Source organism: Coccomyxa subellipsoidea (genome assembly GCF_000258705.1).
Source record: "Coccomyxa subellipsoidea C-169, whole genome shotgun sequence".
Classification (NCBI taxonomy): domain Eukaryota; kingdom Viridiplantae; phylum Chlorophyta; class Trebouxiophyceae; family Coccomyxaceae; genus Coccomyxa; species Coccomyxa subellipsoidea.
The window spans coordinates 1,380,108-1,396,475 of record NW_005178042.1 but is presented as its reverse complement, the minus strand read 5'-3'; the positions used below and the strand labels follow the sequence as shown (position 1 = coordinate 1,396,475).

Here is a 16,368-nt window from a genome sequence, read left to right as displayed (position 1 = left end):
GTTGAGACGCTGATTGCTGCTCAAAGCTGTAGATGTTGTTGCACTCAACAAGATGTGTTCCTTTTAAGTTCTGACAATTTGCATGCAGTGTGCATACCGCTCTGTGTACATGTAGTGTGTCCAGCCTGCTGCGCTGTGAGAAGGGGAGATTGGTCAGTTACAATCTGAGTTCGCTCTGGAGAATTGTCCATGCACCACAGGCTGTCTGGAAACTGGGAGAAATTTGAATTTGTACATGCCACTTTGTAGGACTTATAGGAGGCACTCAGCAACCACCTGCCAGTGGGGGGAGCCTGGGTACAATTAGAATAGATGCTAGATTAGGATTATTCAATTGCAGTCCCTTCATGGTAGATGATTGTGTAGGGGCTGGTTGGTGATGTTCCTTTAGGCAGGCGTCCAAGACTTTTCAAGGCATCATGCGATTTTTATCTGCATGCACATCTCTGTCAAGCACGAGAAGGGCAGTTTTGGGCATCATTACCAATCACTGGTTGTGATGATAGGCTGCAGCATACTTGCGTGCTTTGTTTCACCATGAGTGTGAATCCGAATGGGTTCAACAAGAATAACAATACTGCTTTGACTCTAGGAACATCACTAATATTAATGTGCTGCAGTGGTGGCAAGCTGATGGCACTCATGTTGACCATACTTATCGTGCTGACACGATAGTTGTAATGTCTAGACATTGCCTTACTACTTGAGTTGCAAGATCTTGCATCTCACCTGTACGGTATCAGCCATGCATGCATCATGCACTATGATGGAATGTGTCATTGACAAGTTTTATCATCGCTAGGCTTAGCTAACATGTGATCTTAATAATAATACACGGTGACTGCATGTATTCTAGGATCTTGAGGCCTCAAGAGCCACAAAGGCGGTGCTTCAAGCTGCAAGTTGCCAGAAAGCCTGAGGCCTAGGGGCCGGCCCTTTGCACCCGGTACCTGATGACTGCACAAAATAGCCTCCCCTCAGAATGGTGGACGTCGTGCAAACCAAGAAGATCACTCTCTCTCATTGCATGAATCTCTATCCACCCGTCATGTCGATGACGTCATAGGGGGTCGATTTGGTTGATGTCTGGAAGGCCATAATCCGTTTCCCGCCAAGCCCATCGCCATATACGCCCCGATGTCTTCGCCCATCAGAAATTACCTCGCATGAACGCCTCTCCATCATGGTCGGCACCCGCAACCAGTCAAAGCAACTGGCCCGTTTGGCATTCGAGCAGCTTCCCGATGAATTGCTCATGGAGATCCTGGCTCACCTCAAGGACAGGGACCTCGGGGTGGCCTTGTGCGTCGGTAGACGTTTCTTTGCATGCAAGGAGGCGGTATGGCGTGAGGCGTGCGCCAAACGATGGCCCACCTGGCATGCCGTTGCCCGAGGCTCCGAATTACCCTGGCGACGCCAATACGAAATGCTGAGCCTCCGGGAACGCGAGCTTCTGGTCCTCCCCAACCTGGCTGGCATCCAGAAGAAACAGACGGTGGTGAACGCTCAGAACCGCGCGGTTCTGACGGAATGGCTTGCTGAGGTGCGTAATGACCTGATGGTATATTTGAGATTGATTAGGGTACCATCGGTGCTGGCTTTTTTAGAAGAGATCGTATAACTCCTGCCCGTTATGACCAGTCCTTCGCGCTTCTTTCCAGGTGTCATGGGATTGGCAGCTGGAGTCCACGATTGTTTTTAAGGCGGCGGCATACCTCGACCACTACCTGATGAACCACAACGTACCGGAGCTAGCAGGGTAAGCATCCTTCTGAATGCAATTGGCGGGCTCGCAAGTGAACCCTACGGGACGAGGAATTGCTGCCGAGGCTGCCGCCCAATCCTGACTGCTATATCTACCGAATGCATTGCCATCTGTATGACCACAGCCATCGCCCATTGGCTAAGCAAGGCTTTGACAGCATCTTGGTGTATGCAGATTTCAGCTTGTGGGCATCGCCTGCCTCAGAGTGGCAATGGGGGATGTGCAGCAACGAGCTGCGCAGACGGAGGTAGAGGAGGAGAAGAAATCGATGGATCCAGCTCGCTTCGCTTATATCTCGGACCGGACTTACACCGCGGCTCAGGTGCAGGAGATGACTGCCGTCGTGCAGAAGAGCACCTGCGACGACCTACGCACGTGTCCCAATGCAAAAATGTTCTTGCGGAGCTTCTGGTATCGGTCGGTGCAGGGTGGAGCCATTTCAAAGGAAGAGATGCACATATACACGCTGGCCAGGTAAAGTCCAAACACGCGTTCTGGGTGTATTGCGCTTGACCATTGCCATGCTAAACAAGGCATAATATATATACATCATCATCGAACGTATTCGTGTCCTTCTTCTCTTATTTGTGGTCCCGAGTGTTTTACCATAATCACGCCATGATGCATGCACCAGGCAGTGTGGGCAGTCCTGTAACCGAATACCACCCTCATGCGATACCCATTTCATAACGTTCTGTTCACCAACACTCTTGTATATCTTACAAGTGCCACGTTCACTGGTGCAGCTTCTTCCTCCAGTTGGCACTCCTGGACTTGGACCTGTCCCTGTTGCCAGCCTCCCTTCTGGCAGCGGCTGCCCTGGCCAACTCCATGGAATTGTTTGGAAAGGAAAGCTGGCCATGCACCATGCAGCACTACTCTGCATATCTACCTGCGGACCTGGACACCACCCGCTCAAAATTGAACCAGGTCAGTTGCCTGCATTGATTTTCCAGCACTGTCCCTGCTCAAATGCCAGAAGCTCCTTTTATAACCATTTGTTTTCTCTTGCTCACTCGATTCTTGTTCTCTTTTGATCTTCTTCAACGCTTTTGGGCCTTCTGCAAGCTTTCTTATCAATTTCATTGCAGGTCATTTCTAATTTGTCCCCTGTCAAGCTTGACTTCAGTCAGGAGTAAGGTAGACGACCCACACCCTCTTGGTTGCTTTTTGAAGTATTTTATGGCTGCCCAATGTCTCGGGCCGCTGGGCAAGGGTTGCTCGGGCCCAGAGATATTGCTTACATTGTGACCAGCACGTGCTTGGGGATGAGCGCCATCTGGTTTTTGAGTGCTCTGCTGTGCAGTCCATTCGGGACCAATATCCTGCTTTGTTTGGTGCCGCCATTCAGACCATGCAACAGTTCATGTGGCAGTTTGATATTGTCAGTGTTGCACACTTTGTCATGGATTGTTTTGATCACTTGGATGCTGTCAGTACATTCAATCAGCCCTGGGCGGCTGGAGTTGATGTGTAATTTCCTTCCTTCCTTCCTTATGTCATTTTTGCATCTCAGCATGCACCCTGCAACAAAGCATTCCACTGGCAGAAAAGCAACATGTTCTCAAATGCACCTCAGGATAGCGCCCTTTTTTCAGGCCAATGCATGGTCTCTGAACTTAAAATTCCTCTGGAAGCCCCTCTCAGGGTGGCCTGCTCAAATTTGCTGACAAACAGTGGTCACTGCAGGTGCAAGCCAGCTCCTCGGCAGAGCACGTTCGATCCCTGTGGAGGAAGCACCATGAGCACCACGGCTATGAAGAGTACAGGGACGAATGGACGCGCGCACTGCAGCTCATCGCATGCCCCTGCCCGGCCCCGGCCGTCAAATGCAGCAGCACCTCGTCCTCAGGCTCGGCTCAGACAATCGGTCCCCTGTGATCTGCGTGCACTGTCAGGCATGCTGGTGTACGCTGCATGCTCGCGCCCTCATGGGCACCTACTGTTCGGATATACTTTTTTTGTCTTGAAGATGCTGCGTGTGGTGCGGATGAATAATTAACGTGCTGGCCGCCTTCATTTGCTCCTCAATAAGGAGCTGCAGGATGGTTGCAGCGGTTGTGAGCATTGGAGAGCAGGAATTAGGATTGTGAATATGGTTAAGATGAAGTTGTCTGCCAGGTTTCTGGCGCAATTTTTTTCAGCAGCGTCGGTGGTGTGGTAGAGTAGCAGGCATACTATTGATCATTCATTAGGTGGGGTGCAAGCAGCATCACAGAATGTTTCAAGACTTAGTTTGACGATGTGCCAGACAAGTGACCTGGCAGGACAATGCAGACAGACTGACGATGGCAATCTTTCTGTTCAAGAACGATTGCTTGGGAACAAGCTAATCCTGAATGAGAGCGATGATCACAATTGAGAGACAGCTGTGTTTGATTGAGATCGACATGATGATACCAACCATAGATGCAAGGATCTTGGCAAATGGTATGGATGCTGGTGTGACCTGTGCTGTAGTACAGCAGAATTTGCACCGTCATGCTTCACTGAGCGTCATGCAGCCATGAGCTTCAGCTGTGACTGAGTCTTTCTTTTCGATGCCATTGAATCCATGAACACTACAACGTTATTGTAACTGTTTTTGCTGGGCAACTTGCAGGTGGATTATGCAATTTCTCTGAAATGCATGGCATCATTCGACGAATATTGCATGATGGTGTTCTTTGATTGTCAGCTTCTACTGTTACACTATTACATAGAACTATTACGAGAGGATGTGCCACAGGTTCACCAAAACCCTGGCAGGCTCCCGGTGCAATCAAGACTTCTGCTGTTTTTCTGGTGCTCCCATTCTTGCATATATTCCTTTGCTCTTAATTCAACGCATATGCGCAGGGTCCTTTATTTGGCCTTGCGCCGTTTCCGCCCGCCCTCTGCTCGCGTGCGCACCGGCTGCGTGGCAGCACTCGGAGCTGCATCAGCCTTCCGTTTGGCGCCAGCAGCTCCAGCCGCCTTTGGCTTAGCCGTAAACGAGGCCCGCTGCTTGCCTGCTGCTGCTACCTTGGGCCGCTGTGCGCCTCCAGCTGCCCTTTGCGCTCTAGGGACCTGCTTTGCGGCTGGCCCGCCTGATCCAGCCTTCCTGAACTTCTTCTGCCTCGTGTGCCCCTGGCTGTCCGGCGCCCCTTTTCTTTGCTGCTCTGCGCCTGTGTGTCTCTGAGCATGTGTCTGCTGCGCAACGCCTGCAGGTTGTGTTCTGGGCGGAGCGCCTGCCTGGGAATCCGCCCCAGGCCGCACCGGGGGCGCGCCTGGTGCCACATTAGCGCCCTGCTGACTGCTTCCGTCGCTGTCGCTGTCAGGCTCTGAGGCGCCAGACTGCAGGAAGAAGTCATCGTCGTCCGCGATGTCCCCCTCCCCGTCCGCTGCGGCTGCAACAGGGACAGGCGCCCTCTCCTCCCTTTGCTGCCCGGCAACTGGCGCTGCAGAGGCACCGCCTGCTGCCCCAGAGCTGGGTCTGTCTGCTGGAGCACCGCCATGTTCTATTGCTGCTGCTCTGCCGGCCCCCTGTGCAAGCCCTTGCTTGGTAGCATCTTGCTTGCTGCGCCTAGGCACGCTGTGAAAATGCTCCCCCTCGCTGGCAGACCTGTCTGAGTCGTCCGGAGTGAAGAAGTCATCCTCCTCCTCCCCTGATGCTTCTCCAGCCGCCCCCTCGGGGACCTGCAGGCGATAATCATTTCAGGCTCCGAACACAATACCGTCGCAATCACTCTAAACCCCGCACAAAATAATTATGAAGATGCGGGATCAAAAAATAACATTTTTCCGACGTGCGGGGGTGCGGGATTTAGGGTGTTTACTCCGGTAGTCCAAGATCAAAGAAGAGGATGTACAGGAGTGCGTAAAAGTTGCCCCAAAATGTACGGACAAAGGTTGTTGCCTGCAGCTCATATGACCAAGGTGCAGTCAAGGATTTGGTGCGCGCACATCTGCAGGTGCCTCATGCGCGGTTATCGGCTGCTGCACCGGCCGCCGCTGCCGCGCCAGCAGAGCAGCGCCCTCGTCCGCCTCCGTCACCATGGCAATCTCCGCCTGTTGCTTGTGCACCAGCGCCCTCAGCCGATCGCGCTCTGCTATGAGCGCCGCCTGCGCCGCGGGCTCCTCCGCGTCCCTCAGGATGGACACATACTTCTCCCCCTTGGGGAAGTGCACCACGTACTGCAACAGAAACCCAACACTGAGTGGGCAGTCAAAGGTGAAGCACGTGAGTATATTAGTGGCTCTGAGACAAAGGGGGGCATAGTAGTTTGGCATGTTTTGAAGTGTTTCAGGGAAGAAAGGGATTGAACTTCTGAAGGCATCGGCAAACCTGCAAGTCGTCTTGAAGGCATGCAAGGCACTCCAACAGGGCAGCCGGAGGCTCCGCTCCCTTTTCCTTGGCCTCTGCAAGCTGCTTCTCGACCTTCTTGATCCTCCGCTCCAGCTTGATGCGTTCAAAGAAACGAACCTGCAGCAGGGGTTCGATCAAGGTCAGAGGCACCTGCAGGGTCTACGTTAGAGAGGACTGCAATGCATCTCTGGCTCAGTACCTTGTGGTAGCGCACAGCATAGACACGCTCTTTCTCCGCGCGTTTGTGGTCATCTATAGCAAGTCTCAGTTCCTGCAGCTTGGCTTCCTCCTTCTTGCGAACCCTTGCGTCCAAGCCTTCCTGTGTGGTCACCATTATGCAAGTTTATTACATAGGACTGTCGATTTATTTTGTATGCATGGTGCCCTGATTAGGTGCTCCAAAGACTGCTGCAGAGGAACCGTGCCTTCCTCAGCAGCCTCTCGATTCCTCGTATCTGATTCTTCAGAGAGACCGGCTTCTTCTTCACGCCTCCCTTCGCTGATTGTACATCTTTCTTAGTGTGTTTCGCACTGCCCTTGTTTGGGTCACGATGCTTATTGCGTGGGTCAAAAGCCATCTAGACAGAGGGGATTCTCAGCCGGATTCTAATGAGGGAAAATGCAAGCACAGCTGCTCTTATCCTTCCATATATTCGAAAGCAAAGATCACAAATTTTCACGAACCCTCGAATGGAACGTATTGAATGGAATCTCTCCCGGTGCAGTGCTCCACTTCGGCATGCCTGACGTCACTCGAGAAGTCATCGAATTGACTTGATCGCTTGCCTGAAACTCCACATCATTGCTCTCTCTTTCAATTGTTCTCACTATTCCCATTGTAGGTAGACCATCTTGGAAGTGTGGGAGTTTGTATTGTTTTGATCAGCACAAGAAACGCACAACAATTGCTGCACTGCAATGTCGTGCTGCGGCCCAAAGTCCTCCTTACCAAACGGAAAGGCAAAAGAGCAGGAAACCCAGGATGGCGTGCATGCATCCGTACAGGTGCTGTGCAACGATCTCCTGGTCCCAGTCAAGCATCGAAACTTAGAACTTTTCGCTAGCTTTGCATTTGTTGCACTTGTGCATTTACAAGCTGACAGAACTAATTGTCGCCATCTACATCAGCCCAGACGATCATTCCATACACGACATCACACATATACGAAAGCCTCAGAGATCCAGATCACTGCTATAGACGCACTGCTTGGCCTGCCCTGCTGACCTCCAGCAATTTTTTGTGTATCTGACTCTCCCAATCCCTGCGGCCCCGCAGGAGTACTACGGCAAAGTGCTGAAGAGCAGCAAGGACCTAAAGACGTCCGCATGCACGGCGACTGGCCGGCCGCACCCGCTGCTGGTGCGGCTGATGGGCAGGCTGCCAGCAGAGGTTCTTGACAAGTTCTACGGCTGCGGCGCGCCTGTGCCGCTGGGCATCGAGGGCCTGCGCGTGCTGGACCTGGGCAGTGGCTCCGGCCGTGACTGCTACCTGGCTGCTGCGCTCGTTGGCGAGGCCGGCTCTGTCACTGGGGTCGACATGACGGCCGAGCAGCTGGAGGCGCGTCGCTTACCCTCTTGATCTACTGGAAAGACAGTCCATAGCGCATGCCTCTTATCACTATACTGGTGATGCGTCTGTGCTGGAAGACACTGCTTTTAGTACTCTTGAGATCTGATGGTAATAGAAAGCAGGAGTTGTTTCAGTGTCTCCCTCTTATTCCATGCAGAAGTGCTCCCGGACACCTCCTGAGCTTTGAGCCACAGGTGATCTGTAGGTTGCAGTCCCCTTCCTCAGACCGCCAGCCTCAGGTGATGATTTACATTGTGGTCTGGATTTTGGCTGGTGAGAGGACGCGGTGATTGTGGCTGTTCAGGTGGCGAGGCGGCATGCCAGCGAATACTGCCAGGGAACGCTGGGCTACAAGACAGCAAACATGCACTTTGTGGAAGGGCACATAGAGCTGCTGGACCGCGCAGGCATCCAGGACGAGTCAGTTGACATCGTCATTAGTAATTGCGTTGTCAACCTCAGCCCTGATAAGCCCCGTGTGCTAGAGCAGGTCTGTGCTCCTCACGGCATGCTTGACACCAAACTCTGCATGCTCTTCTTCTGGAATAGAACTCCCATTTGCACACCCGACTGCCATTGTCCGGGGACTGAAGACGGCTGATGCCAATGCAGGCATACAGAGTGCTTGCTCCTGGCGGCGAAATGTATTTTAGCGATGTTTATTGCGACCGGCGGCTCCCAGCAGAGGTGCAGAAGGATGAGGTGCAGTCAAGGGTCCTCATTTGAATGTAGATGCAACGAGCCACTGACGCCCATCACTTGTGCATGATCTTCAGGACCTGCTGTGCATGACACCCCTACTGAGAGCCATGACCTGTCGGCTCCTGTCAAATGAGGGCCGACAAGCTCTGCTTGTGCTGCAGGTGATGTGGGGAGAGTGTGTCTCTGGGGCTCTTTATGTGCAGGATTTTGAGAGGCTGGCAAGGGCTGCAGGCTTCGACTATCCTGTTGTGCTGCAGAAGGCTCCCATAGAGATCAATGACTCTGACATGCGCGCTCTGCTCGGCAATGCCCACTTCTGCAGCATCACCTACAGGCTCTTCAAACTGCCAGGGCAGCTTGAGTCTGCCTGTGAGGACTATGGCCAGATTGCCATTTACAAGGTCTGCCCTATGTGATTGTAATCTACCCGGGAAAGTTCGCAATCAATTTGATGCATGCCGTATGGTCCTGGAATCAGCTCTTTGGTCTGAGAGTAGGAATGTGACCGTTTGCAGGGCACTATTGAGGGGAATGAGCACTCTTATACCCTTGACGACCAGCACAAGTTCGAGAAGGGGAGGCCGGTTTTGGTGTGTGGAAACACAGCTGCCATGCTGGGAGAAGATGGCATTTCACACCTTGCTTCGCATTTCCAGGCAAGCAATTTTTTGTCACTGCAGTGTGCTCATGAGTGCGTTTGGAAGATCTGATGTGTGTGATCGCGGCTTTGCCCAAGTGCACCTGGAAGTGATGTTCTGGTGACGGAATTGAGCCTCTAAAAGCATATCCTTATTGTAGGCATGTGTTGCGCAGATCATTGGCGACAGGTCCACGCATTTTGGGGCGTTTGGAAAGCCTGCTCCCGAGACTGAAGAGACAGTTACAGCAAAGATGGCAGGGTCTTGCTGCTAGCTATAGCCATTCAGCACAGCTGGCATTCACAGATTCTTTCCTTCTGGGTTCTCCTCAGGAGTACTATTAAACATTCATGCTGTCCGTATGGCAGCAGTCAGTGACTGAAAGGCGCTGGGTATTGCCTTCTTTCTTCATGACCGCACACTGGGAGCCATATCTCTTTTACAATGGTACCAGTCTTGCGCTATCAGAATTGTGTTTGCGCTTGCCAGGACAATTCAATCGCACAGCCAGCTACCAGTTGGTTCCATGCCGACACTTACGGGTGTGCCCGAGGTCAGTTCTTTGTTATTCTCACATCATGAGGGATCCCACAAACTTTTTCGCCTGAATTTTGTTTGTAATTGATGAAAACTTGTAGAAGGGATTGCGCTCATTCCCAGGGCTGCACATTTAAAGTACATCCAAATACTAGTAGTCTTCTGAGCAAGGTGCCTCTTTCTGTAACATCAGTTGGCTGATCAGGACCAGATGCTTGACAGCAGCACATCTTCTTCAGGGTCTTCTTGTTCCCATGGCTTGGGTGCCGCCTTCTTTCCATACGGCTCCTCGTCTGAATCCTCCTTGTAGATCCTCTTCAGAGCTCGTCGCGGCTTGCAGGGAGCTCGCCCACGTCCCCTTCCTCTTGGCGCGTCACCTGAGCACTTCCATGTTACCAAGCTAGGTAATAAGCATGACAAGAGCATCCAGACCAAGACTGGCTCAGTGTCCACAAGCCTCACTAGTGTTGCACCCTCACAGTGATGCCACATACTGTATATGAATGCTTAAGGGTCAGCTAAGGCCCAGCAGAGATGTATCCTGATTGGACATCCAGGCATGCACCAAATTTCCATCAAATGGATGCTCGCACCTCGCGCTGCTCTGGTCAAGGCTGGTTCACGGCCTCCTCTGCCCTGCCTGCTGATAACATCATCACGCTCTGCATCTGGCGCTGATACTGTCACACTGGGCCTTGGACGGCTTGGCCAGACAATCTGCTGGGCCCTTGCGTGGCTGCTGCCAGCTGCTGGCGTGGTCTGGAAGGTGGCTGTTGCTCTGGCTGCACGCATACAGCAATTTGTACTTCAGCCACCAGTGCATAAACAAATGGCCTTGGAGCCATGCAAATGTGCATGCGAATTGGCAGGTGCTATGAGGAGACCTCATGATGGCAGGTGCAAATTGGCATGCACATACCTGCATAGAATGGCTGCTCGTGTGAAGCACCAGTGGGGACTTGCCGCACCTCCTGCACTGTCCAAGAGCTCTGTCTGCCAAAGGTGCCCTTTGTTGGCGTGAGTGTCCTGCAGGCACCTTTGAACAGTCAGGCAGGAAACATAGATTGCATGCATCAAGGAGTACTGCTAATCCTTCATGTGCACGTACAGCTTTAAACGGGAGGCCCAGACCTTGTCACTGTGGTTTCTGTGATGACGATGGGCTGTGCATAGGCGCTGCGCTGACCACCAGCTTGTGGAATTGTGGAAAGGCTTCTGGGACTGTCAGGCTCTGTAACAGTGTATGGCTGGTGCTGTGGAGTCTGAGGCCTGTCACCGCTGGGATTGGGTGCTGGCCTCTGCTGAGAGGAGCTTGATTCCAGGTGCAGCTCGTTGGGCAGCGCAGTTTGAGGCAGGCTGCTGTGCCTCCTCTGATCAGACATTGTGCTCGGCTGGTCCTTGCGTGCTTGCCTTCCAGAAGCAGCTTTACTATTCTGTGCGCCTCTCTGCTGCTGAACTGCACTGTCAAAGTTGTCCGGGAGAGCATAATCATCGGGCCAGAGGTCCTGCACCCTGCTGCTTGTCTGAGGGTGGGAGCGCTCAGGGCCCTGAGCAGCCTGCCAGGGACCCTGTCGCGGCTGAGGAGCTTGCCCGCGCCTGACTTGGCTGCTGGTATGAGGCCGTGACTGCCCCCTGTCTGTGCTGCATGGCTCTCCAGAGAGCGCTGCAAGCGACTTTGTCAGGTGCTCCAGCTCTTTTTCCTGTGCATGCATGCGGATCACATGGTCAAACATCATGCATGCGGTGTGATACAGTTGCATTGATCATAAAGAGCAAAAGTTGATGCTTTGTGCACCTGCTCAGAAATTGTCTTCAGCAGCTGCATCTTCTCCCTTGCCGCATTCTGCAGACCTTCATTCAGCGCACCGATACTGCATGCCACAGAGGATTTACTTACGCAGGTTTGATGCAAGGCATACTGGGGTTTGCAGAAATAAACATACTGGAGAGGAAGCATACCATGCTGTACTCTCAGAGATGGCTTCTCCAGTAAGTGCCAAGGAACACAGCCACAGCTCCCTTTCTTGCTTGGCCCTATGGCATTCGGCCTCCAGCTGTTTGCATTGTGCTTCCAGTTCACGCATCTTCTGCTTCTCAGCTGCCACAGTTTGCTGGAGTCCTGCTTGCACATGAGCATTTGAGGAGACCTGTGCTGATCATGATGAGTCTGGTATGCATTATTTTGGCATTGCATATGATACCATTGCAGGTTGCATATGATGCGGCATGCTTCTTCTCAGTCTCCTGCAGTCTTCCTTTCAAGGCTGCAAGCTCCGTCTCAGCATTGGCATTTGCTGATTGGACATTCTTAATCCTCCCTTGCATTTCCAGGGCTCCTGCTTCTGCTTGCTGCTGCTGTGCTGCATGAGTGTCACGAAATCTGGCACTTCCTTGGAGGAAAGCACTACAGTCCTCATGCATTTGCAGGCGTACAGCATCATCTTCTTCCTGTTTGAAAGCATCGGGGTATTAGGAAGGAATTTTAACGCATGCAAATGTGCCAGGCCAAAACACCACATTTGCTGGGAACCTTGTAGAAGAAAAGTGCAGAAGAAAAGTGCAGGCAATCGTGGAGCACCTGATATTGGACAGCCTTTGATGGACCTTCCCCGGTGGCAGCTCTCATGCAGGAAGCGTCCTCAGCTTGACACTCCAGTTCTGCAATCTCTTTGATGAGCTCATCGATTTCAGTCTGGTGGGCCTCCTGCTGCAGAAGAGACTCCGATATGGCGGTCTTTAACATATTCTTGTTCATCTCTTCCTGTCGCAGTTTCTCATCAAGACGAGCGAGCTCTTCTTCCAGAGTAGCGATGGTAGTTGCAAAGCTTTCCATGTCCGCCATCATTGCTGTCCAAACAATCACTTTCTGCGTCACGCGAAATAGTCCTTCCCTATCAGAATTTAAGCAAACATGATACGTCACGCGGAATACAGTAAGACCTTCAAGGAACTTGAATAGCTACCACAAAGGTGCCACAGCACCTGCTGGTACTCACGACAGGCGCGCAAGCGTGCACCGTTCTAGGAGAGCGCTAACGGCTGCCTATATTTGAGGGCCCACTATTGACTCTGAATCCCCAACAACAGCTTGCTGTACTCCTCCAGGTGAATGACTCGTGCTTCCGTGTCACCGATCCAGTCGTTTTGAAATCAGGCTCCCGTTCGGCCGACGAACATCAATAGGCATGGTATGCATGCAAGTTCAGTCAGGTTGCCGACGTGTCATGTCACGTGAACTCGCAGCTTGACTTTCTCAGCAATCGTTCTCTGGTGAAAAGTGAACTACAATCTGTCTGACAATACAGTAGAGAATAAATAATGTATAAGACTTTTGTGTGTGCAATAGTACAGCCAAATGTCGACTAGGTCATACACAATTCCGCCTCACCAAGTGAAGGGCTAGAACATGCCCCCCTCAACAGGGCCTGGATCCGATGAAAACATTCATTCAACAACTAATGAAAGATGGCTATGTGTATCCTTGTCCTGATCATATCGACTAGTCTCCTGCAAGGCTCATTCCAACAACCGAGGCACAGGGAATGGACGAAACTAGTGTAGACGTTCCTTTGCTTGGGTGAGGAAATCTACATGCCAGAGTGATTCACATCCTTCTTTCACGGCAATTTAAAACAGTTTTCAGCTCTGTGCTGTGGAGCTTGACACCCTCTACTCTTCTTGTTTTAGGGAGTCCGGTGCTGCCATCATCGTGGTCGAGGATGCATCTGGCCCAGGTTGGGGTCCACCACCACAGGATGGCGCAACAGTGTTCCAGGCCACCTTCAACATGGTACAAACGCCTGTCCCACTTGCATTAATCATCTGCTGTATGTCTTGGTCAAGATCACAATCTAGGGTGTGCTGATCACACAGTGTGTGCCAGGTCAATATCTTCATGGGCATCGGATTGCTTTCCATGCCCTTTGCCATGAAACAAGGAGGCTGGGTGGGCATGGGGGCCCTAGCTGCTGCGACAGCTGTCTTCTGTCTGTCGGGGAAGCTCATAGTGCGCAATTTTGACAAGATGCCACCCAACACATCACATACGTACCCTGCTTTAGGTGTGTCTCTTGCTCACCTCCTGAGGAAGCTGCCCTTCAAACACCAGTACCAGCATGTGCCTTGTTGGCCTTGTCATGTCAGCTTACTGCTGCATGCAGCCACGAAACCATGTGCATTTGCAGGCCGCCTAGCCATGGGGAAGGCAGGCTTCTACACTGTGGGCTCATTGGCATTTGCAGAGTTCTTTGGCGACAGCCTTATTGTCCTCATAGTGATGTGGCAGGAGCTGATGGCAGTCCTTCCTGATAGGGGTACGAGCCCGATGACTCATCTCAAGCTCTGCCTGTGTGTGCTCAGGGGAGCTAGCATTGGGGCCGCCAGGCAGGTTTCTGGTGGGCTTTTTGGCACTCACCGAGTTTTTTGGCGGCTCCTGCATCATGCTGGTGGTGATATGGCGCGAGTTCCTGGGCCTTGTGCATCCCCATGGTGACCACCTGATAGATTCCTGGCCCTTCCCATGTCATCAGTCCCCCCTGCTCGACCTCCCCTTGTCCAGACAGTCTCCACAGTCCCTGACGAGGCCCCATCATCAATCGAGACCATACCTTGCATGACAGCTTCAGGAGAGTCTTTTCTTTCAAAGCAAGTAATTGAGGGCCAGTAACTCCTGGGGAGATTCAGATAGGATACAGTCAGGTGGCAGAGAGACTGATTTTGGTATTTACACTGGCGCAGGTGTGATACTGGGCATGACTCCGTTCTATTTCTCGGTGGTGGCATGCACAGTGGCGACAGCGCCGCTGATGTTCATACCCTCCTTCAAGAAGCTGTCGTGGCTGTCCATGCTGGGCTGCATCTCCACTGTCCTCGTCACCATCACAGTGCTGGCTGCCGTGGGCATGGACCCCTTCAGGGAAAAGCAGCCCATACAGGTGCTGAACCCATTCCCTCAAAGTCAGCATTTTATGCACAGAATGCGATCATTTTTGCCGTGTGATCTGCCCTTTGATCATATGTCATGCATGGTAGTGCACAGGCTATGCAAATTACTCGCTCATGACACAATGTGATCTGCCCTGTGATCATTTTGCGCGCATGATAGTGCACAGGCTATGCACATAGTGCTCTGAAGATGCTGTTTGATCTGCCTTGTGATCACGTGGCGCCCATGGTAAATTAATAGGGGTAGTGATGTCATGCAGCCACCCGCTGGTCACTCTGTGGCGCGCTGGGGCATCTTTGAGAGCATGGGCATCTTTGCAGTCTCTGTCTCCGGCCACTCCAGTCTGCCGGTGCTCAGGAATAGCATGAAGCAGCCTCAGGTGGGTGCCTAATATATATCATTAATATTATCCAGCAGAGAGCGCCAAATTCTACAGGCGGGTTTTTGTGAATGGTACTCTATGACCAATCACCCACGTTGAGGGTTGGTCATGCTGCAGGCTTTTGACAAGGTGATCAACTTTGCCTTCACGGCGATGCTGATCATCTATGCAATCGTGGCTGGCCTGGGATACTACTACTTTGGCGATGCAGCATCTACCCTGATCACTGATGATCTGGCCAGAAACTCACCATTCACTGGCCATTCGGTGAGCAATCGCATCAACCTTTAGACCACTTGCACTTGCTATTCCTGGAGCATTCCTGTGTTCGAGGCATGCCAGGTAAGTGACAGAGGAGCATGTGCGCAGATTCTGATCCCGGGTTTCACAGTGGACAAATTGGTAGCGCTTTGTATCCTGGTGAACGCTTACACAACCTATCCGTGTCTGATCCTAGTCATCCAGGTGAGCTTTCCTACCATAATGGCTGTTTTGCAATCTTCCTCTGCTTTGCTGGGAGCTCCTTTTTCAGTCACGCCACTTGTGCTTATGGCTTCACAGCTATCTTTTTGAACTCATTCCATGCCCAGAGACCTGTGTCTGGTGCAGGACATGCTGTGGAGTGTGCTGCTGTTTTTAGAGAACGGTGGCGGCACAAGGCAGCCTCGCAGGATGGTAGCCACGGCTGTGAGGCTGTTCCTCTTTGCTGCGGGGACATGTATTGCATTTGCGGTGAGCCCTGCATTTCCTCCTGCTGTTCAGTTCCTGTGGGCATTTCATCATTATTGGCAACAAACCTGTCAATGACACGCAAGCTCGTGCAGGCTTATGCGATCTTGGGGAATGTGATGAGCTTGGTGGGGGGCTTTGCATCGATCAGCTGCTCCCTGCTGATGCCCTCGCTCTTCTTCTTGATCCTCTTCTGGAAGGAGCTGGGGAGGCTGCAAAGAACAGGTGTGTGCTGCAGTCTGCTTCCTGTTTGCAAGTCGGAAGCGTCTCATGAGCTTCTGTTCATCTTATGGCGTTGCCTGTGCTTTGAAGTGATGCATAAAATTTTGGTTTGCCTGTGCAGGTGTCTCAGTGCTGTTGATAGTAGGAACAGCGCTGCTGGTGCTCATTGTAGGCCAGAACATAATGGATATAGCTCAGAAAGTTGGTCATGATGACAAAGGGGCTGGCCTGTCGCAAAGCTGGACATCAGTGCTTCCCGGCATCCTCGATAGATTGAGATGAGGAGTAGAGCAGCGGTCTGTCTGTGCACAAGCATCTCGCCTGATCCTTGCTAGCTGATAGGAATTGCTTGAGCTTTCAACGAGAGTAGTGGGCAGCAGCAGTGGTCAAGACAGTGAAGAGGCAGTATCATTTTTTCTCGTCCTGGCAAGCCATGCGCATCGATTTATGTCTTTGAGTGTTGTCATATTATCTGAAGGTTGTCTTGACTTACAAGAGACTCCTGCCACGTGAGCGATTTGCACTCTTAATAGACTGCAGTCTTTTACTAT

General features: G+C 52.0%; 5 protein-coding genes across 5 annotated transcripts; 3 read left to right on the top strand and 2 right to left on the bottom strand.

The window, feature by feature from the left end:
- Positions 1 to 1,183: 1,183 nt before the first annotated feature.
- On the top strand, positions 1,184 to 3,646 carry COCSUDRAFT_55309 (cyclin-like protein; the record flags this gene model as incomplete). Its single annotated transcript, XM_005651777.1, has 5 exons — positions 1,184 to 1,543; positions 1,680 to 1,759; positions 1,940 to 2,239; positions 2,512 to 2,695; positions 3,455 to 3,646. The coding sequence occupies 5 exons, from the start codon at positions 1,184 to 1,186 to the stop codon at positions 3,644 to 3,646; spliced, it is 1,116 nt and encodes a 371-aa protein (XP_005651834.1).
- Positions 3,647 to 4,437: 791 nt separating this feature from the next.
- On the bottom strand, positions 4,438 to 6,426 carry COCSUDRAFT_45805 (hypothetical protein; the record flags this gene model as incomplete). Its single annotated transcript, XM_005651776.1, has 4 exons — positions 4,438 to 5,422; positions 5,690 to 5,920; positions 6,072 to 6,209; positions 6,292 to 6,426. The coding sequence occupies 4 exons, from the start codon at positions 6,424 to 6,426 to the stop codon at positions 4,610 to 4,612; spliced, it is 1,317 nt and encodes a 438-aa protein (XP_005651833.1). The 3' UTR covers positions 4,438 to 4,609.
- A 584-nt stretch (positions 6,427 to 7,010) lies between these two features.
- Positions 7,011 to 9,654, top strand: COCSUDRAFT_64157 (S-adenosyl-L-methionine-dependent methyltransferase; the record flags this gene model as incomplete). The annotated part of the gene is made up of 6 exons (XM_005651775.1): positions 7,011 to 7,097; positions 7,369 to 7,623; positions 7,967 to 8,152; positions 8,275 to 8,364; positions 8,568 to 8,765; positions 9,178 to 9,654. The coding sequence occupies 6 exons, from the start codon at positions 7,011 to 7,013 to the stop codon at positions 9,274 to 9,276; spliced, it is 915 nt and encodes a 304-aa protein (XP_005651832.1). The 3' UTR covers positions 9,277 to 9,654.
- Positions 9,655 to 9,856: 202 nt separating this feature from the next.
- On the bottom strand, positions 9,857 to 11,364 carry COCSUDRAFT_55306 (hypothetical protein; the record flags this gene model as incomplete). The annotated part of the gene is made up of 5 exons (XM_005651774.1): positions 9,857 to 9,916; positions 10,254 to 10,321; positions 10,459 to 10,565; positions 11,051 to 11,202; positions 11,335 to 11,364. The coding sequence occupies 5 exons, from the start codon at positions 11,362 to 11,364 to the stop codon at positions 9,857 to 9,859; spliced, it is 417 nt and encodes a 138-aa protein (XP_005651831.1).
- Positions 11,365 to 13,241: 1,877 nt separating this feature from the next.
- Positions 13,242 to 16,099, top strand: COCSUDRAFT_45803 (hypothetical protein; the record flags this gene model as incomplete). Its single annotated transcript, XM_005651773.1, has 11 exons — positions 13,242 to 13,329; positions 13,423 to 13,600; positions 13,724 to 13,852; positions 13,899 to 14,027; positions 14,277 to 14,473; positions 14,744 to 14,863; positions 14,984 to 15,133; positions 15,236 to 15,331; positions 15,476 to 15,598; positions 15,691 to 15,820; positions 15,939 to 16,099. The coding sequence occupies exons 1-11, from the start codon at positions 13,327 to 13,329 to the stop codon at positions 16,097 to 16,099; spliced, it is 1,416 nt and encodes a 471-aa protein (XP_005651830.1). The 5' UTR covers positions 13,242 to 13,326.
- Between the last annotated feature and the right edge of the window lie 269 nt (positions 16,100 to 16,368).